Genomic DNA, 25,209 nt, shown 5'->3' on the forward strand with positions numbered 1-25,209 from the left:
TTCAGCTGGGCACCTTCCCCAGCCCATCTGAGGTGCTGCCTGCCTGGCATCCCCTTTACATCCTTTGACAGACTCCAGCATTGCCTAAATTCTCTCCAAGAAGCACCAGTACTGCAGGAAAGTCACTGGCACTGTTAGAAGAGGTGTATGCCTCTGCATCCAGGGGTGCTCAGGGGAGGCATAGCTGGCATTCCAGGCTGGCAGAGCTCTGCCAACACATAATCCACCTGACCAGGGCACATGCCAGAACAGGTTACGCAAACAGAGCGCGCACACACACGCGCGCTGCGTGCTGCAAGGGAGAGCAGTCTTGGGCAGGGAAAGGGGAAAAAGCCTGGAGAAGGAGCTGTATCTTCCCTACACGAGTAAAGGTCCTCAATCCTTCCAGCTGGGGTGCAGAGCACTCTGATCCTTCCAGCTCACCACTGGCAAGTCAGCATGACAGACATTTGTCCTTTCTGTGCGCTGCAGAGGGAGAAATAAGAGATTCAATCCCGTCTCCTCATCTTGCCCCAGTCCCCCCAGGGAACGGCACGCAGCAGGGCTGTTCTGCCATCATTGCCACCCTCATCCGGGCACTGCGACCACAAGCTGGGACACATGCTCGAACAGCACTCGCCGGGCTGCTGCTGCATCCCCCTGCCTGCCACCCCACCTGCTGTGTGGAGCAGAGCAGGAAGAGGCAGGCTGAGGATGGAGCGCTCCCCGTAGCCCACATGACATCACCTGCTGGGCCAGGAACGCAGGGTAACAGCGGCCCAGCTGAAGGGAAAGCAGGTCAGGGGGGGACTGGAGAGAGACAAGGCTTCTTAGGCAAGTTTTTGCAGCACAAGCACCTGCCCAGCCTTGCGCTGAGGAAGCCACGTGCCCGCCCTGCAAACAGCAAGCGCCCAAGCATGCACACACAGGCAGGCATGCAGGCCTCCCTGCTGCTCACAGGCTGGGGCACAGCAGGCCACCCCAGGAGGGAGCGGTGTGGGGACTGAAGCCCTGGCAGCTCCCGTACAGAGCCTGGCTTTGCACCCCCCTCCCTGTGCCTGGGGACAGCAAGCAGGCAGGATGTGACAGCCGCCGCTCCCAGACTGCGGCTCACCTTCTCCTTCCAAGCCTTATGGTGATGATGCTGGAGGAGAAAGCAGAATGAGAGAGGCCACTGCAGCAGGACCAACAATCCCTCTGGTTCATATCCTGCTGCTGACAGCAGATGTTTCACAGAAGAGTGCCAGAGCCAGGAGCTGGGCGAGCTTGCCTATACACTGCACCATCCCCTGATCTGGAAAACAGCTCTTCAGGGACTTCCTCAGTCAGAACGGGCTTAACTTACACAATTGCCAAATAACTGATTGACCCACCCATCATGATTTTGCCTAATCCTTTTTCAACCCCTTAATATTTCTGGCTCTTACACCATACATTGGCAACAAATTCCTTAATTTAACTTGTCTCTGTATAAGGGTGTCCTTCCCTTTGAGCCTGCTGTCTAGCTCCTCCACCCCTCCAACCTTTAACAGCAGCAAATTCCCCTCCTATACACGGATCTGCATCGCGCCCCTTTACACGGACCCTCCTTTCCAAGGGAAAGGCTGTCCCAAGCCAAGAGGCCCCAGCAGCCCTCTGGGAAGAGCTGTGGGCTGCTTGGTCCTGCTGAGACACGCCGGCAGCAGCACGCAAAAGCCAGAAAGAAGCATGGTGTTTCAGAGTCGGGTACGTTACTCTTCAAAGACAAGGCTGGAAGCCCCTCTGCAGCGGGCAGCCTCTATTAGGACCCTTCCTCTCCCTGCCATGTACCCTTGTGCCCAAAGCCACCACACCTGAAGCCTGCCAGTGACACAGCAGAGCGGTGGCCCAGCTCCAGCCCAGTGGCTCCCTCCCCTCCCGGCCCAAAGCAGCAGGCACAGGGCACCATGCACTTGGTGTCCCCAAGCACAGCAGCAAGAAGCTGTACCAAGTGACCAATGATTTCCCTCCTCCATCCTAAGCTTGTGGGGATCCAGAAGTTTGGCACTCAAGATGGAAACTTAACCAACAGCAAGGGAACCACGCCCCAGAGAGCTGCCAGAGACAAAGAGCAACCCATGGAGAAGGGGGCTCTCTCTCACCAGGGTGATGACCTGTCACCTGTCACCGCATCTCCATAACATGGTTTGCAGGCAACCTCACCGCCCAGGAATGCAGCCGCAGCCGGCACATGGGAGCTGGGAGATCTGCTGAGGTTAGGAAATGCTTCCTGCACAGAAGAGCTCACTCCTCAGCACATCTATTAAACAAAGCCACAAGTGACCTGGCTACTTATCTGAGGAACACCAGTCGGCCCTGGAAAGGAAGGCTGCCAGACGACTGCAGCTCCAGCAGCCAGCTCCAGGACACCAGGTCACCTAAAGTGCGCACAGGCCATAGAGAATCACTGACTCATTCAGGTTGGAAAAGACCTACAAGATCATGAAGTCCAACCACTACCCCTGCGCTGCCCAGTCCACCACTAAGCCGCGTCCCTAAGCACCACTCAGGATGCAGGAGCTGTAGCTGCACAAATCCTGGGCCTGAAGCTTCCCTGTACCCAAATCTACCTTTTACCCAATCCACTTAGATATACATCCTCCAAGACTTCCAAATACCAAGCTGGTGCTCTGCTTGCTGCAGAGATGCCCTGTAAGAGCTACCTGGCCTTTGTGATATGGCTTACTTGGCACTACTGAAGACAGCCCCCAGGCTTTCACGACCCATTAAAAATGAAGAAACAGGTTGTTTCCTGCAGAGAAGCAGGGCTGTGGTAAGGGAGAGGGAGCAGCAGGCTGCAGGGTGGGGTATGGGGCAGCAGGCCACCTGAGGGACACAGCACGAGGTCACTGCATCCCCCAGGTCCCAGCCCAGGCAGAGTTCACCCCAGCACAGCCTGGGAGCAAACACCTCTCTCCCAAAGCCCTGCACCCAATCAGCCTGCCTCTGCTGCACTGGTATTCCAACCAGAAGGCAAACACAGGAAGAAATAGGAGACTTTTTGCAAGTTTTGGTCTCTGCTTAGTCTGGGACGAGTTTGTTAAGGCGGCAACCACGCTGAAAGCAGCAGAACTGCTCACCTAAAAGGAGCTCAAGTGGCTCCTCATGACAGTTTCCCCATGCAACTGCCAGGAGCTTCTACTGATCCTAGTTTATCTCTTAGATAAACAGCATCAGTTAAAACAATTTGCTCAGGGATTTTATCACTACATAAACAGACAGCCCAGTGTAACAAGGAAAGCACAGAGAGAAACTGGCTGTAAGCAGGAGACTGACAAATAAAACAGACAAAGCCCCCTTGTTTTCTCAAAGGCTGACTCCCCAAGAGCACAACTGTCCCAAGTGAAACCACAGACTATCCCATGCCAAGCTCTCACCAACCTGAACCAACAGGAACGGCTCCCACAGCCCAGTCAAAAGATTTTGCTTGGATAATAACTGAGGAACAGAACTCTGTTCCAACCCCATACCGCCGATAGATCTGTTCATTTGTAAAGGTTTCGGGTACCAACAGAATGAGAAGTAGAAGAAAAAGGATGAGCCCAAATGGAATTCCCTGGCAAAATATCACTGTAGACAAGGTGGAGCCACAGTATGATCCTGCACCTCCTGTGGCAGAAAAAAAGCTCCTGCACCACGTTAAAAATGCAACTGAAAACACTGAAGAGGATCCCAATTACATAAATGGGAAGGCCCACAGGGAAGAGCAGACTCCTCAGATGCTTGCCCTGGTGTGTAACTGGACTGCAGCACCCCGTGGCACACAGCCACCCCAACCCCCAGCTCCTCTCCTGCTGGGTGTCTGTTTCAAATGCAGCCATCCACGAGTTACAGGATCAGTTCTGAATTTAAAGCAAGGACCTTTCTGGTCTGCTGTGCAACATCGGGCGCTGGGTTTCCCCCAGCAATCGCGTACTAGCATCTAAAAATCAATGCATGTCCTCTTCTACCAGGACAGCCAAGAGAAAGAAGGCTGCAGTGCTTGATGTCGCAGGGACCCAGGCAGGAGATGACCAGCAACAAGAGACCACCCCACTCATGCTGGGGAAGGATGCCACCCCCGCCTGCACCCCTGGGTGGTCAGTGCCACCACCGGTGCTGCGCCATCGCCCCAGCACAGCCGGGATCACCCAGCTCCCCACACCAGCCCTTTCCTGCAGGCAGGCTGCTCCTCCTACACCTCGAGCAGATCCCGACGAGCAGGGTTTCTCCTGCCAGCCTACCTGGCTGTGCTATGACTGGAATGCTGCCCTGGCTGCCCGCCCAGCTGCTGCCCGTTAGCACAAGAATGGATTAAGGTTTATCGGCAGAAAGGTGCAAGGCGGAGGGCTGGTACTGCTGGCAGGCAGTGCCCAGCCGAGCCCAGGGAAGCACCACTGGCCAGGGCTGGCTGCATGGGGGGACAGTGAAATGGCCTCTAGGGCACTGAAACCCAAGGAAAGGGTCCAAAGCCACCCCTGCCCACCTACTGCCTCGGCTCTCGTGGGCGCGAGATGCACACCTCACACCGCACACAGTCACTTTGCTCCCTCCCAGGTGGTTTCTTGCTCAGCCTCTGCTGGCACCCACGGGAAACACTGCCCAGGGGATGAGGCCAGGTGAGCCCCAGCCCGCCCTGGCCCTCGGACCCCCGGGCAGAGCCCTGTGGGTACCGCTACGGGCACTGGGGTGAGGGTCCCAGCACTGCTGGAAAGACAACAGAGCAGCCCTCCCCCCCCCCAGTACCGATGAACTGAGCCCCAGGTACGGAGGCACAGCTCCCAGAACATGCTCTAACCTCTTTTTCGAGTTTCTCCTTTCTTCCCAATCTCAGATGATTTTTACGTTTCACAGGAAGCAGGAACCTCACCACGTTATGTTAACGTGTATGGTGAGAGCATGCAGAGCTGAAAATACACCTTACAGCTCCAGCTGGTCAACTGGCTTTTGCTGGTCAACTGGCTTTTTTTGTGCCTGTGCCCATCGCTGCCAGCTGCTTCCCAGGCCACAGGGATCAGGAAGGTCTGTCTGCTTGGGGCTGTCCTGTCTGAGGTGGGAAGCCAGGATCCAGCCCGCCCGGTGCAGTCAGATGATTCATCCAGATCACTTTTACACCCTCACCACCAGATCACTTTTACACCCTCACCACCGCTTCTTTGAGGCTGATGCTTCCTTTATAACGCAGATATTCCTTGATTTTACAGAAGCATTTGAAGGCCTGAACTGACCCAAGGCCCCCAGAGCACTGTTGTGTTTTTTTTCCCAGAAACAGAGTGAGACATGGTGCTTCTTGGCCAAGGAGAACAGCTTCAGAGCCAAGGCAATCAAAATTTGGCAGCCAAATCAGAGCTGGCAAGCAATGTATTGGTTGATTTTCCATCCTCCGCCCTCCAGTGACTTTTTTCTTCTGCAGTTTTGGGGTTCAGAAGTACTGCAAGTGCTGGAAGACCACAACTCACTCAACCCTTTGGTTACCGACACCAAGCACCTGGCAGTTTCTGTTTGGGTAGGAGCTAACACATGCCCAGCCAGGCTAAAGGCTTTGGCTACAATCCTCCACCAAACATTGCCACAACACAACAGGCTGGGAAGAAGTTTAAAGACTAGTTTTCAGAACATGAAGTTAGCCTCAGAATGGGGGGTTGAGTTCAACACCACATGGAGCACACACACCAGGGGCAAGCTGTTACAAATCAACTCTGATCATCCCTCCTGGCCTTTGGGTTGTGCAGCAGGAGGTGTCCTTCCAGCCTGCAGCTATATTTCAGAGGAATGGATAAATTTCACTGGTGGCATTTATGCTAGAAGGAAGACACGAGCTAGCTCCAGCTGTGCTCTCCTCAGCTAAAGAGCAATTTCAGTGCCTCTTCTATTTGCCTACCCTTCCAGACCAGCAAGGATGCTAGGATTTTACACTGCAGAGAAGAGAACAAGCCTAGGTACAACCTAGCAGGTGGGTAATCAGTTATCCTGAGCTTTCCCCTTCTACTGCTGGCAGCCATGAGCAGCCCACCGAGTTAGGAGTCCTGAGTCCCATCCCCTGCTCGGTCACAGACTTGCTCTGCAAACTGGGACTGGACCGTATTGCTGCTTACTTACTGTACCTGTCTCAGTCTGCAGAAATGCAGACAGCACCTAGGGAATTAAATGGCTTGTTAACGTGGGCAAATTGCTTTAAAGCCTTTAAGGAAAAGATAACGGCTTTACACCATTCTCCAACAAATTCTGAGCCTCTGCACTTCCCTCTCTCCCCAGGAGACAGCGGTTTAGATGAGGCCAATTCCAACCCCTGCACGTCTGAAAAGGGTTGCAAGCTGGTCTCCATGCCTGACCAGCCCCGCTCACCTGAACCATGGAAGTGAGGACTAAATACCCAAAGAGAGGCAGTGCGTTTGGAAGCAGAGAGATCAGCAAAAGCTCCCTCAGCCTTTCCCCGTTCCCTGTGTTTTAACCAAGTATCACCCACAAATCACAGATGCCAAGGCACAGCCAGTCCTCCAGTTCACTTAAGCTAATTAGTATCCCTGCAAGACAGAGAGCACAGTGGTCTAATATTAGACAGAAGATGCACTTACAGCCCATCAAGATGACACAACATCCTCTGGGAGCGTGCAGTTCTCTTCCAACATCCACTGCTATGCAGGGAAAAAAAAAAAAAAAAAAAAAAAAAAGGATAGGAAGAGGCAGCCTGTCATGGAAGATGTTATAGTTTGTCTCCTGAATCTGGAGAGGGGCTGCAGAGCCATTTTAACCTGCTTTTCTTCTCCCAAAAAGACAGCCCGAGAAAAGATAATGGAATAAGCAAACTACAGAACCAGGCTACAAGCAAAGCCCAGCTGTGAAAGAGCATCTCTAGCTTATGAACAGTGAGTAGATGTGCTGGTCCTCTTTCAGGGCAGAAATCCACTAAACCCAAGAAATCCAGCTAAATCCATGTGGCCTCAACTTGAGGAGGAAAATCCACTGCCTAGTTACTCTACGAATGACATACACAGGCTCCCCTCTGCAGCAAACACCAGCACTGCTCCCGCTCCCCCAGCCGCTTAAAGACCCGGTTACAGCAGGTTTTGTTGCAAAACACATTTTACCAGCAGGCTCCTGCGTGAGCCACAAGATCTCTGCTGCCTGACACTGCCTCCGGGATGGGACAAAGCAGCTGTGTGTCAGCACAAGACGATGCAAACGGGGACTACATTTTACTGAGCAGAGAAAGCGGCTGTCGGGTGAAGCCGCAATACGGACCTAAGGAGGCAAGGGGAATTAACAGCGCTGGGATCTGGCCAAGGCACAAGAGCTCACAGAGATACTGGTCAGCTCAAGGCCTCAGCTGTGGCGGTGATAGAGATCATTCATAAAGCAACCAGCAACACGAGAAAGCGGATGAGATACCAGGTAGGCGAGGGCAAGCTGAGCAAGACCAGCAATTCCCAGGGGCTTGAGGCAGCACCAGGGACACAGCCCAGCCGGTGCCGCTCCACCACCAGCCACCCTGTTCCACTTGCCACCGCCGAGTGTGGGAAGATTAACGGAGACTGATGTGGCTGCTGGACACAGAAGAGCCAGGGGAGTAAAAAATTAGAAGGAAATAAGAAAGAGTGGTTTGAAACCTCACACATTCTTTCTTACTTTGTAGTCTTGTGCTGCAGCCAGACTGAAATTAGCCAAATTGAGTATGAATTATTGAAAGCACTAGAGTCCCATTTCCTTTGCTAATCAAAGAAAAAGATTTCAAGGAGCTGAAAATGTGGGAAGAGAAGCAGTTTTTTAAAGAGGAAAAAAAAGAAAAAGGCATGGCTAGAATGGCTTTTGTAAGGAGGGAGCAGCCTGCAGAGCACTGTTTACCTCCCCCCCCCCAGCCCATCGGGGAGAGGAGGCTATCCATCCTGTCCAGGGGCACAGGGCTGCTCCGTCCCCACCCTGGCCACAGCACATCAAAGAGCTCTCCTGCTCCTGGAAGTCATCCCAAAGGAATGCAGGATCTTTGCGGAGTGTTTAATAAGATAAACAGACCCAAGCCCCACTCTCGGGTAAGAATTAGCACAGAGCAAGCCCAGGCGGGTGCCGGCAGTTCCAGCAGACGCCTGGCAGCTCTGACAGGCAGATGCCCCTGGGCTCGCGGGCAAAGGCTGGTCCGTCTGGTGCTGCCCATCGCCTCGCCACGGCGCAGCACAGCCCAAAGGCTGGGGCAGGTCAGCTCTGTCCTGCCCACCAGCAGAGCCCAGCTCCCGGGCTTTATCTGGAAGTCAGATGAGTACTAAGCTATTTCCCTCGTATCCCTGCTGCTGACCTGCGTGCCCATACGCCCCAGCCCTGGGCTGGAGAGAGTCCACAACCAACAGCACAAACCCTGGCTGCACCAAAGGGAGAGCTCTGCCCACCTCGGGCCACAGGAGCCAGCGATTTGCAGCACAGAGAAACAGAGAGTTGAGATCTGCCCCTGCCAGAAAGGCAGAGCCACTCTGTCCTAGGTGGCTGCAAATTGGTTACAGCATTAAAACAATCTAAATTCATACATGTGACTGTCTGGCTGCACTCTGCAAGCAGCCACACCTGTACATTTAATTTACACTTCCAGCACATACAGTGTGACAGGGCTGACTGCTCCCTCCCATGTTTGATGCTGTGCAAAGAGATACAGAGCAGACGGGGAAGCAAGTGACAGGGAAGGTTTGGACAGAAGCAGTTACAGCACAGCAACACCTCTTGTTAAAGTTACAGATTTGTGGCCTGGTGACGCTGTGACCAAAACCAGTATGTAACAGTTCACACCGCACAGGCTGCCCGCAAAGCCTGGTGCCACAGCCTGCGGCACCAGCAGTGCTGACCTCCGTACGTGAGCTAAAGCGGTGTGGGCCCAGGTGTAGAGAACAGGCCCCTGACCTCTCACCCAGCTGGAGGAAGAAGGGAGGGACGCAGCTCCCCGTTTTACATGATGGCTCCAGGATGGGGTGGGGGGGATGTCAGAGAGAGGCAAGGAGACAGAAAAGCTGCACTCAAGTCCTGCCACGTGTGGACTCCTTGATAACCGGTCAAAAACAGTTCTGCAAAGCCAGGAGATGCAAAGAGGATGAAGGAGATGCTAGAGTCAGAGATCTGCAGGCATTCAGTTTAGGAGATGCTCAGAGGGAGAGATTCAGAGCCAGCCTTGTCAACAGGAACAGTGATGCCTGCCAGTAGGAAGCATCACTGGCACCCACTCCCTGTCACCCCCGCAGCGGGATTTCCTCTTCTGCCACCCCCAGCACCACCACCAAAGGTTTCACATGCCTGCGGAGGAGCTCCCTGCAGCAACCCCCTGCCTGGGATCACTGCAACACAGCTCTTGACAAGTCCCCTGAGCAAGGCTGGTGCTGCACAAGCATCCTGCAGCGGGAAGCACCCAAAGGAGGCTGCCAAGGACTGAGCGTGGGACATGGAAATGTTTCTGACCAGGGCCAACAGGAACTCATACTACCTTTTCCACCCTTCTACCCCATGTCTGTACAAAAAGGATGAAACCGGGAGAATGCTGCTTCCTTGCACATTCCCACCAGTCAAGAGGTAACATACCAGCCCCAGACCAGCGCTGATCAGTATCCAGCAGTTCAAGAGGAAAACACATGGCAGAAGGATGTGCAAAGATTGCCAGAGCCCCCAGCAGCAGCTCCCCCTCCGTACCATGGCAGACGGCAAGCCATGGTCCCCCTCCAAGTTATTAGTGGAGCAAACAAAGGAAAAGCAGAACCAAGAGCACATGGCCGGGGCCCAGCACTTGTCATAACTGCACAGCCAGCACCGCCAAGAGATACACCGTCTGTGCTGCTGACCGAGAAGCCCTAGCCGATCCCATAGAGAAATGCAGCAGGATGTGCCAGAGTGGGAAGTGGGGCCAAAGAAGCCTTCCCAGACCAGTAGCCTCCCACACCAGATTAAAATTCCATAGGAATTTGCTAAACAAATCTACTCTCTTAGCTACTGCCATAAACCCATGGGATGTTTTGCATTACTACCATGCAAGGCAGGGAGGAAACAGACCCTTAGGCTTGGCCCACGCACAGGGCCCCCCACGCTAGCTGCGGGAGCGCCTGCTGCAAACACTGCTCCAGCCAGCGCAGCAGGGCCAGGGCTGCGGACAGGGCAGGCGGGCTTCTGCAGCATCACCCACGGTACCCGGCTCCATCGCCCCGAAGCACCAGCACCTCCTCCATCACCTCCTCCATCAGCACATCCCTGCCGTGCCCAGCCCAGCCTGACATAGCAGCCCTGTGAGGAGAACTGCTCCAGCCCCAGCAGCCAGCTGTGCTGCCCCAGTGCCTGGATGGGGAGGTGGGAAGGGGTCCCCAGGAGTGCTCAGCCGTGGATTCTCTCCTCTCAGTTTACTACATCTTAGAGCTGCTGGCTAACTCTCTCACCCTCCCGAGACAGAGGTGTTGATGCTGTTCCCATTATCTTCAATTCAAAACAGATCCAAGAAGGGGAGGGAAGGAAAGAAAAACCTTCTTTAAGAAGAAACCCACACACTAACCCTCTTCCTGCCCCCTCCCTCGCCTGCTCTGAGGCACAATGAAATGCCAGGGATGGATTAAAAAGAAATAGTTGCAGGGGTGGAAAAGGGCTGCAGAGACCAGAGCATGGGAAGTGACCACAGCCCAAATCACCTAACACAAACCCATGCCAGCAATTTCCTTGCTGAGAGGAGCCCACTATGCATGCCTTACAGTCTCTGTAAGGAGTCTGAAAAGAAAATTTTGCATGGGCTGGTTTACAAGAACAAAACGTCTCAGTTCCATGGAGGCAGAGACCTGAAAAGAAAGAGGACAGAATAAAAGTGAACAGGCAGAAGACAAAACAGAATGGACAGTGGAACTCAAAGGGAAATGCTTTCAAAGCAGTCCCACTCCCAAGACGACATGGGAGAAAACATGGGAGAACCAAGGCTGCCGGGTGGATGCAGTTCTTCCACAGGAGTAATTAACAGGGTTGCCACAGAGATGAAAAAGTCAGAGGAGAGTTCTGGACTGGCTAGAATCAGAATTTCACTAAGAGCTAAGTGACATTTTTAAACATATGGAGCATCTGCAGCACACCGCACGTTGAAGACAAGCCAGAGCAGCTAGCTTAATTACAGGCATCTATATGGAAAAGAGTTTCAAAGGCCTCTGTGCTGTCCTTACAGCAGCACCCCAAGACAACATGTTGCCCCCCCCCCCCAGCTGCTAGGCTGGGTGACACACAGCACCAAAGGTGACCATCCCAGCGCAACACGTCCCCACCTCGCTGCCCACCCAGAGGGAGCAGCCCCAGGCCCACAGCAGGGCTGGAGCAGGCAGCAGGGGAGCTACGGAGGAGCCCCGTGGAAGCAGGAGCACAGCACTCTCAGCAGCCAGCAGGCGGTCCAGAAAGGGTTCGAGACAGCTGCTACAGGTGCACATCGTGGGTCAGTCCTCAGCCTTGCTCTCACTGCTGGGATGATGCCCATCGGGGAGGCAGAGATTGCCCACGCTCGGCCCCTGATGCAGGCACATCCATCCTTACCAAAAGGCTTAACCACCCCCCTAACGTGGTTCATAGGCCCTATTTACCATGTCACACGAAAAGCTGCGGTGACACTGCATTAGTTAAAGCACAGAGCAAGAGTTTCTTGAAGATGTGCTGGATGCGCTGCTCTGGGATGAGGGTCTCAAGCCAGTAGCAGGACCTGTTGCAACAGCGTGTACTGACTGTACCCAATGCCAACAGGTTTCACCACACACCATACTTGTGAAGCCAACATACATGGCTTCTCCCCCGAAGGTTCAAAGTCCACACACATCTCCAAAGCTAGCCAAGCAGTCTCGGCTGGGGCAATTGCCCCAGCGCTAATGCAAATTGTGCCACAAGCAAGGCACTATTTAAGAGGAGCTCTGGGTTCTCATTAACCAAGGCCCTAACAAGGGTTTAATCTGAACTTCCTTCCACCCAGACAGCTCAGTATGGAGTCACACAGCCCCTCCCACACTATACACACACACAAAAAATTCTTTATTTTCTTCAAGTACAGTTGCGATCAAAGTGAAACATGAGACACAAACAGGGGAACAATCTCTCAGGGATTAGTCGGTGCTGAACTCCAGAAGAGCGCGCTTGATGGTGCTGTCAGGGGAGAGCAAGGGGAGGAAAGCACTGCACCTTAGCACGGAGCCGGCCAGCGCTGTGCCTTGGGAAGCTCTAACACCTGGACAGTGACTCCAGCCCTCCCCATGCAGTACCAGCATCCACAGCACAAATACAGCAAGGCTGTGGCTCATCAGGCTAATTCTTTCCCCAGAAAGCCGCATCCAGATGTCTTGAAGAACAAGAGGAAATCCACCCCCAGCACTATGCAGCACCTCCTGCTGCTCAGGGCCAGCTCCCCTTCCGTGCATTCTGCCACGGAGGCACCAGAGCAAATGTCCTTCTTCACCCAGGGACCCAGTCCAAGCCTGTGCCCCAGCCTCCCGCACAAGCCCCAGAGCTGCTCCTCAGCCTTTCAGCACCAAAACGCACCCTCAGTGCAGAAGCCAGTTTGCAGAGCTTAACTGAAGTCTTTCATTTTGACTACAGCTGGTCAAAACATTTTTACCACAATTAAGTGTAATCAAAACACACATTTTTTTACTCTAAATCGGAGCTGTTTCACAGAGATGCCCTGGTTTGAACTTCCCTCTTAGACAAGATTTTAATGTCTAGGATTTTTCCAAGCTGGAGTGACAGGAGATGAAGATACTCAAAACGTCAATGTTTTTCCACTCAGGTGCCACCATTCTTCCAATTCTTTCTGCAAAAGCACTCAAAGGTTTGTTTTTAAACTCAAAGTGCAGCAAAGAGCAGTGTTCTGGGCAACTTTGCTTTGAACCCTCCTGTGGGGAGCTGATGGGTAACAAGTCCTGGAACTAAATTCTCAGGCTCAGAGCTCAGCAATGGTTCCCAGGGTGGCAGAAGCAGGTTCTCATGCCTGGGTTTGCATGGCTTCCCAGAAGCCAGCAGGCAGCTGCCCTGGGTGAGCTGAAAGGGACTTTCACAGACCTCAGGAGAGGCCTGAGCTTTGGGTAGGGCTCGAGGGAAACGGAGGTTTTGGCGGTCAATTTGTTCCATGCTATCTACAGCAAACCTGGTAGCACACAGCACACAGGATACTCACATAACAACCAGGCTTCCGAGATGTGGGAAGAAGAAAAGCAAGTGCACTGGATATGACAAGAAAGGTGGGTTTATCAAGGCAAGGGAAACAGCTGACAAGCCAGCTGGATGCCAAAATAAGAATCACTGCATCTCCCCCAGGCAACACCTTTTGACCTCCTCGAGACACTGGTAACTCAAGGTTGCCTTGGTTTTGTAATTTCTCAGCAACACGCAGTCCGGATGGGTCTCCACCAGTTTGGAGAAATCAGGTCCACTGCACCTGGCGAGTTGCCTGTGGGCTGTTTTCCAGCCCTCCCCAGCCCCTGCTCCGCATGCTGACAGCATCCCAGTGAGCCTTCAGGAAGAGGGGTCTACTTCGCTAAAGGATGCAAGCTGTGCAGCAAACAATCTTCAGAGAAGAGAGGAGTCCCAGAAAGAATCACCTGCTACCTGGCACACATCAGGAAAGGTTAACACAGCAAGGAGGAAAGATAAACCCACCTATAGCTATACGGACCTGCAAGTTAAGTGCCTGGTAAAGGAGAGTTTAGACATGCACAGCTTTAGTGCCTTCAACTCCCTTGCACAACAGCATGGGAGCCACACCAAGCAAATCTTTCCATGATAGCACATCACAGGGCATGCTTATAGACAGACACATCCAGCTACAGCCCAGTGCACGCAGGCACTTCGCACCTCTCCCCTCCTGGGACCAAGACACCAGTACTGTTGCAGGATATAGCAATGCTGGGAATGACCGTCCCATCACCACCCCAGCCTGCTGCAAAAAGAGCTGTCCACGGCTAGAATGTGTCCCCAGCTGCAACAGGTCCCAGCCCAGCTCCAGCGCAGCCAGCCCCGACACACCACTACACAAACAGTTTTGAATTTTCCCCCACTAAAGGCAAAAGCAGGAATGAAAGGGTCCCAATTCTACATCGAATCTATAGTATTAGAAGGAAAACTAGACCTCCCCTCATCTCCCAGGGGCCTTAAGGGACAAAATCCTTCCCCACAAATGGGAACCACCCAGCTCAGCCACCCCAGCTCACACCCACTGCGTGCAAAATAAGCATGCCAAAGAACACAGCAAATCAAGTCAAAATTCTTCCTAATGTTTGCTCAGGTTTAACAAAAAAAAAAACCACCACACACACATTCTTTCTCCCCCCTCCCTCTCCACTAGGTACAAGGAAGGAGCAGGACTGATACATTCCAAGTGCAATATGAGATATATACAGATACGTATGTATTCAGGTAAAAAAAACTCCTAAAAAAAATGCCTTACAGAACCCACTTGAGACAGGCACTTCTTGTGAGCTGCTCTGCTGAACTAGCTCTCTCCCAGCCTCCCAGACAGAGAGCTCGGTCATTTACCTCTGTCAGCATTCACAGCTGGAAAAAGGGGTTATGGCCTCCCCTCTGCACATCCAAGGGGAGGAGGGAGCTGATCCGCATGTTTATTTGTTGCCTGCACAGAATTCCTGCATTCCTTCCCTTGTTTACTCATCTGCTCTCAGGACACACTCAGATCCCAGCAAAGGGCTTTTGGGGCACCACATTCCCCCATGAGCTTCGAGCTCTTGGCTGGAACACAGGACAAGCATAAAGTGGGGAAGAGAGAAGCCAAAGAATGGGTTGTTACAGAAACGTTTTCAAGGTGGTGGGGCAACAAGTAGAAGCAAGTCTCTCCAGCTCTGCTCTCCATGGAGGCACATCTCCACACCTGGAGGTCTAAGACACTATTAAAGAGAGCACATATGGGCTGTCTCCCCCTCAGCTCTTCCCAACAGCTATGTTGTTACACCCACAGCAGCACTAGTAACTCGGCCATCCTCTTTGCCATGGCCACGTCAGCACTCCTCACGTTGTCCCACAGACAGCTACAAGTCAACTCACCTCATCTGAGCTCTTTCGGGAGCAGACACAAAGGTTCCAGAGAGGTTAATGTACGAGGGATACAGGGCTTCACCACAACAGTTCAGAAGCATGCCTCATATCCCCAGAAATCACCCAACTGCTTGGGCTCAGCTTGGTTCTGACTTAGTTATACCCTGGAGAAGCAAGCTTTACCCCCATGCAGAACTCAGCTGGCTTCTCAGGACTCCGCAAGGCTGACTTGGCAAGCAAAGAAGCTAGGGGTGACCACCATGAGGGACATGCCTTCACCACAGGATTAACCCATTAACTTACTAGCTCTAAATCCATGGGAGGGGGGGATACAATAAATCTAACTCAGGTGTGAGGAGTCTAAATTCCCTGGTAAGTGCTTGCCACAGACTTGTGGCAGGACAGGACTTGCAGCGGGGATGCTCCCAACCACACTGGACTCATTGCACAGAGGACTGAGAACCTGCATCAAATCTGGAGCGAAGATAATACAAAACAACTTTTCTTGGCTATACCTTGGTTGCAACCACTGCCTCTGATAACCAGGTCAACGCCAGGCACTGTCCTCATGACAAGTGAGTCCACAGAGCAGTAGGACCCTGCCCTAGACAGATGTAGCAGCAGGACTGATCAGTCTCATCACCAGCGAGATCGTTTGTCAATCAATCGTTTACAAGCTAAGAGCACAAGGTGGCCAACAGAGCCAGGGCTTGGCTGCTACTGCATCTGCATGCCCAGAGCACCCCAGGGAAAGCCAGGCACCCACACTCCAGCCTCACCTTCCACGCAGTGCTCCACCTCCTCCAGGTTGCGCAGCGTTATCCGCATGAGGCTGGAGTTCAGCATCAGCTCATTGCGGTGTGCTGGCCACATGTACTGCGGGGCAGGGTTGACGAAGAAAATCCGCGTGTCCCCAGTCGAGACTTGATTGTCACAGATTAATGGGTCCCCGAAGCCACCGATAACCACTTTGTTCCCACCATCCAAGAGGATCTCGTGAGTGACGATGTCTTTGCCTTTCAGATAACGCCAGACTCTCACCTTGAACAAGAGGAAGAAAGAACATGTGAGACCACTTCACAGCCACAGACAGTTGGCACTTTCTGGCCTGGCTAGATTTTATCATGTTGTCACAAGATGCACAGGAGGGGTTCACAGGCTGGCAAAGCCTTCCAGCAGAGCTAATTTCATTAGACACCCTTCTAAAAGTACAAAATGTGTGGGCAACCAAGACAAAAGCACGTACTACTCTTTCTGCCAAAGCTGCTCCCAGCTCTCCAGCCCAGGCACTTGGCACTGCTGGCCCTGTCCCCACACAGCCTCGTGGGGAGCAAAGGGGGACAAGACTCGTGTCACAAGGGGCCCCTCGGCCAGGCAGGTTCTCCAACGAGGGACAGAGACCTCTTGTCCCCCAGGGCACACCTCTCCCCTTTGCACTGGGACACGCTGCCCTCGGTGCCGATACCCAGGATTTGCCTTCAGCTGTGCCCAGAGCTGCTACCAAGCGTGCCACCGGCCCAGTCGCTGCTGTGGGGATGCCCCACACCAAACCCTACAGCCAGCCACCTTGACTAGCCTCCCTGGAGGCCCACGAACCAGAGCAGCCCACCTCCTTCGTCTCATCACTGACTGGGGAGGGCTCGCCTTCCCCACCCCAAGTGCAAACACCCAGCAAGCCCCGGCACAAAGGGGCTGGCGGCGGCAGAAATGCCCCTTTCCTTTGTTCGGGCAAGAACAATAGCTCCAGATAAGCTGCCGCTTCTCAGCGGACACTGGAGAGCCACCAGCAGGCACGGCTGCTACTCGGAGACCCAGCGACCAGCCCCCCGCATGGTGCGGGGGAGCCCGGCAGGGCCAGCAAGGTGGGGGCTCTCCCGGGACAGCAGAGCAGGGGTGGGAGAAGGGATGAGCAGATCCCGCAGCCTCAGCGAGGCAGCTCAGCTCGGACCAGGAAGGCTGCTCGAGAGTTCCCCGGCAGTAGGAGAAGCCTCTGCTGCTGTTTTGCCCCTGCTGTATGCAACCAGTGAGACTGAGGATGAGCTAATCGACTTCTTCCCTCCAATATTGTTCTAACCTTTACACCCACAACAGCCATTCCAGTTGCCACCTGGTTATGGCTGGGAATGCTGCTCTCCAACAAGGGACACCGCACTTAGCCAGGGGAAGCTGGAAGAGACTCAGCCAGGAAAGTCATTTATATTAAAAAAAATATTCAGAACTGACTCAGTCCTGCCCATTACTAATAAAGAATTCAAATTCATAGCAGGAGATTCTGGACTAGATGCTGGGACAGAAGCGAGATCCAACTCGCCTACCACTGACCCTTTCTACATAGACGAGCTGGGACCCCATCATCTGCAGACACAGGGTGAGGGACACAATTCAAGCCCTATCAAGGGCAGCATGCAAGTGTCAGCCTGGCCAGAGGAACCCCCCTGCCACTCCCAGGCAGCATCATTCAGGGTGACACTCCAGCTGGTACAGCTCTCCCAGAGATATCCTGACTCGCAACAAAAATCTCAGTGGTGAAATGCACCAAGGGAGAAGAAAACACATCTGAATAAAAAAACACCTTGAAGGGAACATTAATGGCTGGAAGGTCCTAACTGGGGAGGACTGCACAACAAGCACTGTCCATCCGTGGGGGAGGCTCTGAACAGGAGCACAGGAGCCTTAAAACAGAGGCAGGAGGAGGCAGGCGGGTTGGGTGAATGGAAGAAGGGAATTTTCTGGCTCTGAAAAGCCACTGGTACCTTGGGAAGACAAAAGGCAGAGCAGATAATATTCCATGTAGAAGTGTCAAAGGTAACTTACGTTACTACAAAGACTAAAGAAAACCTTTGCCTTAGCAGGCTGGATTTGCTAAAAAATGTGGAGGATTTGGCAGGAGGAGCCCATTTTCCTTTACTTATCCAAACTTCAGGAAGAAAAACAAGTCCTGGCCACAAGAGTTAGCCCCACTCTCCCCATCCCACTGCCAGCAGTGCTAGAGCAGTCTCCTTGGACCTCTTTGCTGGCTCATCCCCCTGCCTAAAACCAGCAAGATCTACACACAGCTGCAAGCCAGCCCCTCTCCAGCAAGCTACCCCAAACAAACCCCCACACAGCAGAGAAGAAGCAGCCCTAAAAGGCTCTAGTGCACACGGGACACCAGAGACATGTCCCCATCCACGCTCATCATGACCCTTCCAATGGGTCAGAAATCCTCCAGCTCCTGCAATTCTACTGCAGGGGGAAACAGGACACAGAGATGAGTTGTCGAGTTGCATGTAACAGGAACAGCTCATCAGAGAGCTGCCTGAGGTTTTGGCTCGGAGCAAGGGCGTTTCTCTAGCAAGGGTGGCTGCTGTAGTGCATGGGTATTACTGTGACCACAGGCATCCCAGGCCCGGCATGCTCAGGGCACACTTTATCACGCTCTGCCAGCATCTCCCCTCCTACTGCATCCCAAGTGCCCAGTCACCTGCATTCTCCAGCCGTCTTCACCACCCAAGGAGCACTCCAGCACACCGCGCCAAGACCAGAGCAGTCAGGAAGGTGGTGGCTCAGAGATAAGGGGGCTCTTGATCCCCTCTCTGTGACTCCGAAGGGAACACCAGGGGCCGAGAAAGGATGCTCGCAGGAAGGTGGGCAGACGGGTCTCTCGTGCCCTTGAGGGACTCCAGGAGCGGCAGGGACGCAGGCAGTTGTTCACACTACAGCTTCTGTGCTTGACATAGGGGTTGGGGGACTTGTTACAGTTGAGAAAAGCACAGAGCACGTATTATCCCCCTTGAGAATGATCCATTTTTATAGTTATCTGCAACTACAGCTCACTGGCTTCTGCCCTTCAAGTGCATCACGTTCCCCTCTGGGCTTCCTCAGGACTGTTCAGACAGAGAGACTCTTATTCTTTGCCAAATACCTCCATCCCATTGCTTAGTGACTACAGAAGACACACACACACACACGAAAGATCTGACACCACAAAGTGCAAAATAAGAGGGTAAAAACATTGGGAGCTAGGGGGAATGCAAGTCATGACTTCTAACCAATCTTGCAATTTTTTGAAGCCCTAACTCCAGAATTTCAGTGGTGTGAGCTCAGCGCTATCTCAGTCCCGATCAAGAGGCTTCAAGGTCCACAATGATTTTGAGCAGAACTCCCACACACCGTCCCTGCCATGACCAGGAGCAGGCAGCTACAGGTGCTGGGGCAAGGGCATCGAGCCATTCCCACTGCCACAGGAGCAAGCAGGCTGGGGTGAGACACCCCCTGCTCAGCATGAGATTCACCTGTTGAGCTGAAAAAGGGAACAAATTCAGTGTTGCTTGTACACTACAGGTGCAACTGAAGGTTAAGAATAATGTTTAGGAGCGTATTTTGTTCTCGTATCCTCCTACTTCTCACACCTTCTCCTTAAGGCGTAATATTTGCCTGCCTTGCAGAAGGCCTCTGGACCTGACGGGTCTCAGCTCCTCCCACAGCCCAGCAGGTCCCATATGTTAAAGAGGTGAGCCCTGTTCTCCTGCGTACCCAAGATCAAAAACCATCCCAGGACTAAACACCACTGTGACAGATCCTCTCTGGAAGCTGCACATGCCTTAGCTGCTCCCAGCCACGCAGAGGTTAGCCAGAGACATTGCACCCGCGTGCCCTCACACTCATTTGTCTTCCAGCACGAAGGGAGTCAGCTCCCCTTGGGCCGGTGCTAAGCAATGCCACAGCAACCAAAGGACAAGCAATAACTTATACACGGGCTCCCGTCCCTCCCCACACAGCCCAAGTCCAAGCTGCTGCGCGGGGGTAGGAAGAGCGGCTGAGAACGCAACGCCTGCAAAGCCGTTTGCGCAAAGAAGCCTGCTCGAAAAGCCGACTGCTCAGGTGTACACAGCCCCGTCAGCGGGAGTTCTGTTCTGGGGAGAGCTGGCAGTCAACCGGCAAACAGAGGGGGCTTCAGACGGCAAGGAAGGGTAGCTGTGAGAGGCAGCTCTCCTCCCCTCTGATCTTACAGGAATCCCAGAACGGACTCGGACACCTGCTCCACCGGCGCAGGTGGTGCCGTGCGAGGCAGCCCCCCTCAGAAAGCCAGTCTGGGGCCACGTGCAGACACGACACCTCAGGTGAGCAGAGGCGGCAGGGTGCTAAGGAGCACAGCATTAGTGCAAGCCTCCTTGCCCGCCTCCCCACCTGGGACCAGCTGTTTCTCCAGCGTTTCGCAGCAGCACAGCTCCCTGTGGTTGCGCTTCTCCCCACAGTCAAGTTAAGACACCTTCCTGCAGCCCCACCAGCCCCACCTCCCCTTCCCTCAGCAGCAGCCTGCAGCCCGCAGGGCAGGCTGCTCGCTGCAAGGTGAGGTGCACAAGCAGCCAGGGCAAAAAACACCAGGAACACAAAGGAGACAAAAGGAAAAAAATACTCCAGGCAGGCAGAGCGCACAGCCCGAGGCTTGGGCCGAGAGGTAGCGGTCAGGCACTTTCACAGCTAGGTCTAAGGGGGAAGAAAGGCTAAAGCCTACCCCCTGTTCTGAAGCAGATGGTAATTGGAGTTAATTAGCATGGCTGTTGTAGTCATACACCTCAGAGCCAGGCCACAGCATTCACAAGCAACATCAGAGTCCACCAGCGCTCTCCCCACCCTTATCCTCTATAATGAATGGACACGAAGACACCAAAGACCAAGAAATTACCTGTAGGGCATCCCATTCATCATTACACACAATTAGGACTTTGTCACTGGTGACTCACCGACTACATCAAGGACTGGGGAAGAAAAGGGAGAGAGAAAAAATTGGGCCAGAATCTAGTTCCAAGAGGTCCCTTCTCTACAGCAGATTCACTCACCCTCTTGCCAGTGAGCGCATAAAACACTGGATTAAGACTGTTACAAGACTCCTGGCAGCTACAGGGAGGCAGAGTAAGAACAGTGAAAACTTTAAGCAGATCCTTGCAAGGATATATTTTAAGTGCAGTACAAAACCAGAAAGTAAAAGAATTTTCCACTGCGCCATGGGGGTCCATCCCACAGTAGGGAACGGGACCACCTCTACAGTGCTAGCAAGTTCCTGCCAGGAAGATGCTCCGAGAAACACCAGCCTTGGTCTTGCAAAGAAAGATGAGAAGTTCGAGCACGGTCTCCTCAAGAAGACAGCTGTCACTCTGGGCAGAAGTAAGAGGAGTCACCACCAGAATTCAGCAGTTCTGGGTAGCAAAGCTCAGGCTCTGCTTGTAGCTTCACAGGCAGCTCTGCCAACCGCTTCCCTCCTGACCACGCACTGACCCTCTCCCTCACCACTCTCTGTGCCTTTCCCTGGCAGAAGCTAGATGCCCTTTCCCTAGGAGCTAGCACAGCATCAAACCCACCTCCAACCCTGGCAGGAAAACAGCAGCCGCCGTTACCCCCCAAAATATGGGCCCTATTGTCTGGAACAGGATCCACATCCTTTTCAACACTTCCTATAGCACATATAGAACCTGCATTTGTCCTATAAATAGAAGCTCCCTTCATAAATGTCGGGTCAGACCAGAATAAGGTACATCAGAGGACTCAAAAGTAGGAAGGGGCAATGCCAGCACACAGGCTGTAAATAGGATGAAGAGCAGCACCGCCAGCTTGGGAAGAAGAGCAAGCCCTGGGCTGCAGCTAGAAGCAAGCACAGCGCCTAGCTCCCACGTCAAATCCCTCGGCGAAGCGGCACATCGGCCAGTCTGAGTGAATTTCAGGAGTTCTGTCAGCCTGTTCTTCTTTGCTATTCACCTCCTCTAGCAGCAAACGAATGGCTGGTAGCTATTGACGCGTGTTTATCCAACATTAACCTCATGTTTCTTCTCAGTTGTAATGTGCTTCATCTATCAGAGGCTTCAGCAGGGAGGGTTGAGAGTTTAACTAGGAAGAACAATGCACTAACGCAGCACTCACAGATACTCACATACCTGCTCCCTCACAGACCACCCAGCACCAGTAACACCCGCCGTGTTGGGTGTGGGCTCCAGGGCACTCCTCCCGCACACTTGGCCCTTGTCTTTCCTCTTCAGATAAAGAAGAACCTGACAAGAGATAACTGTGGTATTTGGAGGTTACCCCAGGGCCTAAGGAATGGTTTAGAGTATGACAGTGAGGAAGTGGACACTGAGTGTTCTCACCAGGTAATCAGCAAGATCCTTTCTGCACCTGGGCTTGTTCCAGCTCCACAGAGCAGCAGGAGCCAGCAGTCACCTTTAATGCCCTAGCTGCCCTTTCAGAATCTAGGTGCTTGGTAAAAAAAAAAAAACAAACCCAAGCCAAACCAATATGCAAGCCCGCCTAACCCTGCAACCCAGCATCAGCAGAATCCACAGCAATTTCAAATCTTTGAGATCTTGGAGTGAAACAGGCCAACAGCTGCTGCAAAAATACGCATTTACAAGTCACTAGCGTTACACCCTCCTAAATCACACTTAGGAGATATTTATCTGCTTTCAGGTCCTTAAGACACCCCAAGTCCCATTTCAAAGCTGCTTTTTTTTTTTTTTTCCTGCAAATGCACCATGAACATACCCTTTAAAACTACACAGAAAAGACTGATGTGTAGGTAAAGGGACTGAAGAACCACCATTCCAAGAAAATTGCTTAATGTCACAGCACGACTGGGAGAGCCAGCGGCACTGCCACAGCAAGACAGGATGGGCACTTCCATCCAAGGTAGGAGAGTGCATTTTTCTCCTTTCACTTTCTCTTACAGGACTCTGGGACTGGAAAGGTATCTTGGCACCATGTTCTGGACTTCAGGTGCTGTTATGACACATGTAATTGGCAGATGCAAAATCCCACACTGAACTCCAGAGTAAGTCGCACAAGCGTTCTCCACAGCATTGCTTGGGATGGCTGAGGGAAAGGCAGGCGAGAGACTCTTTGCAAGCCGAGCGATGCAGACTGTGTTTCAAATAAAGCCACCCCCAGCAGACCACATTCCTCCCCACATGTTGCTCCTTAGCTGCTCTTACTTGGACTTGATGGCACACTTTCAAAGGCAAAGCTGCTGAGCAAGCAGGTTTACCATCACAGGAAGAACTGATTTCCTGGCCCAGAGTATTGCTCTAATGCAGCAAGATGAAGCCTGGATTTTACGCTAGCCAGACACCTTAACAGGCATCTGCAGTGGGAGGAAAGAGACCCTTTTTTCTAGATGAGCATTTCTGCCTCATCGCTAGCCTCACTGGACCACCTCCTGCCTACTTACACAGACACCTGTGCCCCAGCATCAGGTGGCCCACATCCATACAGCCATATGTGCCCCAAGCTGCCGCAGGACACCGGCTGCTCGCAGCAGCTTATTAGTTTTCTACATAGCACCCGGGATGTGCCAGACACTTTGCAAACATACGGTCTCTGCACTAGCCTGGAGGGGCTGTGATCTAATTTACAAGAGAAGGGTACAGATTGTGTGGTATCGAAAGGGGCACAGCAGTGGGAGCAAGCGTGAAGCAGCGGGCACCAGCTGGACAGGCAGAAGCTGTTCGACTACTTTACTGGGCTGAGAGATGCTCCAAAACAGAGGGCAGCGTCGTGGGATGAAGTTAACCTTCCTCTGCACCGGCAGACCTCTCCCACCAACGCGCTGCTGCGCATCACCCCGGGCCCTGCTTAGCACTAACCACAGGCAGGAACCGCAGCACTTTTTAAGGATGGGTAGAAAAGGGGACGGGAAGAAGAGGAAAAGACAATGTGGCAGCATGTCCTCCTAAGCGAGATTCCTGCCCCGGGAAGGGTTAAGCCATACAGCACGTTTTCTGACAGTCACACGGATGGTGTTTCAGGTTGCTCAGTACTTTACATTCTCTCAGCTTGGGGGGGGAGGGGGGTTAAAAAAAAAAAAAAGATAGAGAGAGAGAGAAAAAAAACCCCAAAACCCATAGCCAGAGGCTAGATTTGTAGTTAAACAATAGCTAGAGCTAGAGGAACTCAAGATGCTGCTAAAGTAAACGGGGAGCTGCCCTGAACACCTTCCCCGTCAGCCTCAGCCCTGCCAGAGAGAAAGTTGGGAGCCAGCCCCGCATCACGGCAAGGAGGGAAATGCCCATAAAAAGCAACCTTGAGAGATTCCCCTCGACACAGCTGTGGGAGCTTCAGCGGGGAGAGACTCCGCAGTCTAAAAATACATAATTACACACCAAAGCTCCAGCGCACATACAATAAAAACCACATGCGCCCGGCCGGGGAGGCGCCCGCTCGGGGCCGAAAGTTTCCCCCCGGCCCTCCCCCGCCCCTTACCTTGCAGGAGTAGGTGTGGTGCACGGGGTCCACGTTCATGATCTCCTCCACCGTGCCCGTCAGCACCACGTTGGCCTCCTCCTCCCGCCGCTCCAGCTCCCGCTCGGGGCACGTCGCCCCGCCGCCGCCCAGCGCCAGCAGCACCAGCAGCGCCAGCAGCGCCCGGCCGCCCGCCGCTCGCCCCCCCATGGCCCGCCCGGCCGCTCCCGGCCCCGGGGCACCCCGACGGCGCGGGCAGACAAAGCGACCCCCGCTCGCAGGCAGCGCTGGCGCGGAGAGAAGGACTACTTTTGTTCGGGGAGGTGAAAAGAAGGAAAGAAAGAGAGGGAGGGAGGGAAAGAGGGAGGGGAGAGCAGGGGAGGGGAGAAGGAAGAAAATCCCAAGAGGAGGAGGAGGAGGAGGAGGAGGAGGAGGAGGAGATAGCTCTCCCCGAAGCGGCGGCCGGCTAGAAGCGCTCGGTCCTCCGCCTTAGCCCCTGTAAGAAAGCCCGTAGATTTGCATGCAATCTGAATTGCTGATAAGGAGGGAGCGGGGGCAGGGGGGGAGAGGAGGGAGGGGGTAGAGGAAGGAGGGAGGGAGGCAGCCAGCCCTGCTGCCGGCTCTTATTGCAGAGCTGCCGAGGACGCCACCCCCAGGAAAGGGAGCTCGCATCAGGTTAATGGATAATCAGCGCGCCAACGTGAGGAGACTTTTAAAGGTGTAGGGCCGCTGCCGAGCGGCTGCCGGCCCCGCCAGCCGCCCCCGCCCCCGCGGCACCTGGCGCCCTGCCCGCCCCCGGCCCGGAGCCCCCGGAGCCCAGGGTCCCCCACTCCGCAGCCCGCACCCGCGGGGGTGCGCAGGGCGGCCGGGTCGTGCGGCTGCAGGAGGGGTCGGGACCCCCGCGCTTCCCCCCCCTGCCGCCCCCAGCTCAGCCGTGGCATCGCGGGGGGGCTGCTGCCAGCGCTGCCCCCCTTCTCCCGATGGGGAAACTGAGGGCTGGGCAGCCCACGAGTCCTC

General features: G+C 53.8%; 1 protein-coding gene across 4 annotated transcripts in view; it reads right to left on the reverse strand.

Annotated features, from left to right (window-relative positions):
• The window catches only part of AGRN (agrin), a 128,802-nt gene extending 104,036 nt beyond the window's left edge, over window positions 1-24,766 (reverse strand). For all 4 annotated transcript variants that reach the window (XM_040587627.1, XM_040587626.1, XM_040587625.1 and 1 more), the window contains exons 1-2: window positions 24,214-24,766; window positions 15,765-16,026 (exon numbers count right to left, since the gene is read on the reverse strand). In XM_040587627.1, coding sequence (XP_040443561.1) covers window positions 15,765-16,026; window positions 24,214-24,402 — 451 coding nt within the window. In that variant the 5' untranslated portion in view covers window positions 24,403-24,766. The remainder of the gene's footprint in view (window positions 1-15,764; window positions 16,027-24,213) is intronic.
• Window positions 24,767-25,209: the final 443 nt, after the last annotated feature.

This window comes from Falco naumanni, chromosome 3 (assembly GCF_017639655.2).
Source record: "Falco naumanni isolate bFalNau1 chromosome 3, bFalNau1.pat, whole genome shotgun sequence".
NCBI classification, from domain to species: domain Eukaryota; kingdom Metazoa; phylum Chordata; class Aves; order Falconiformes; family Falconidae; genus Falco; species Falco naumanni.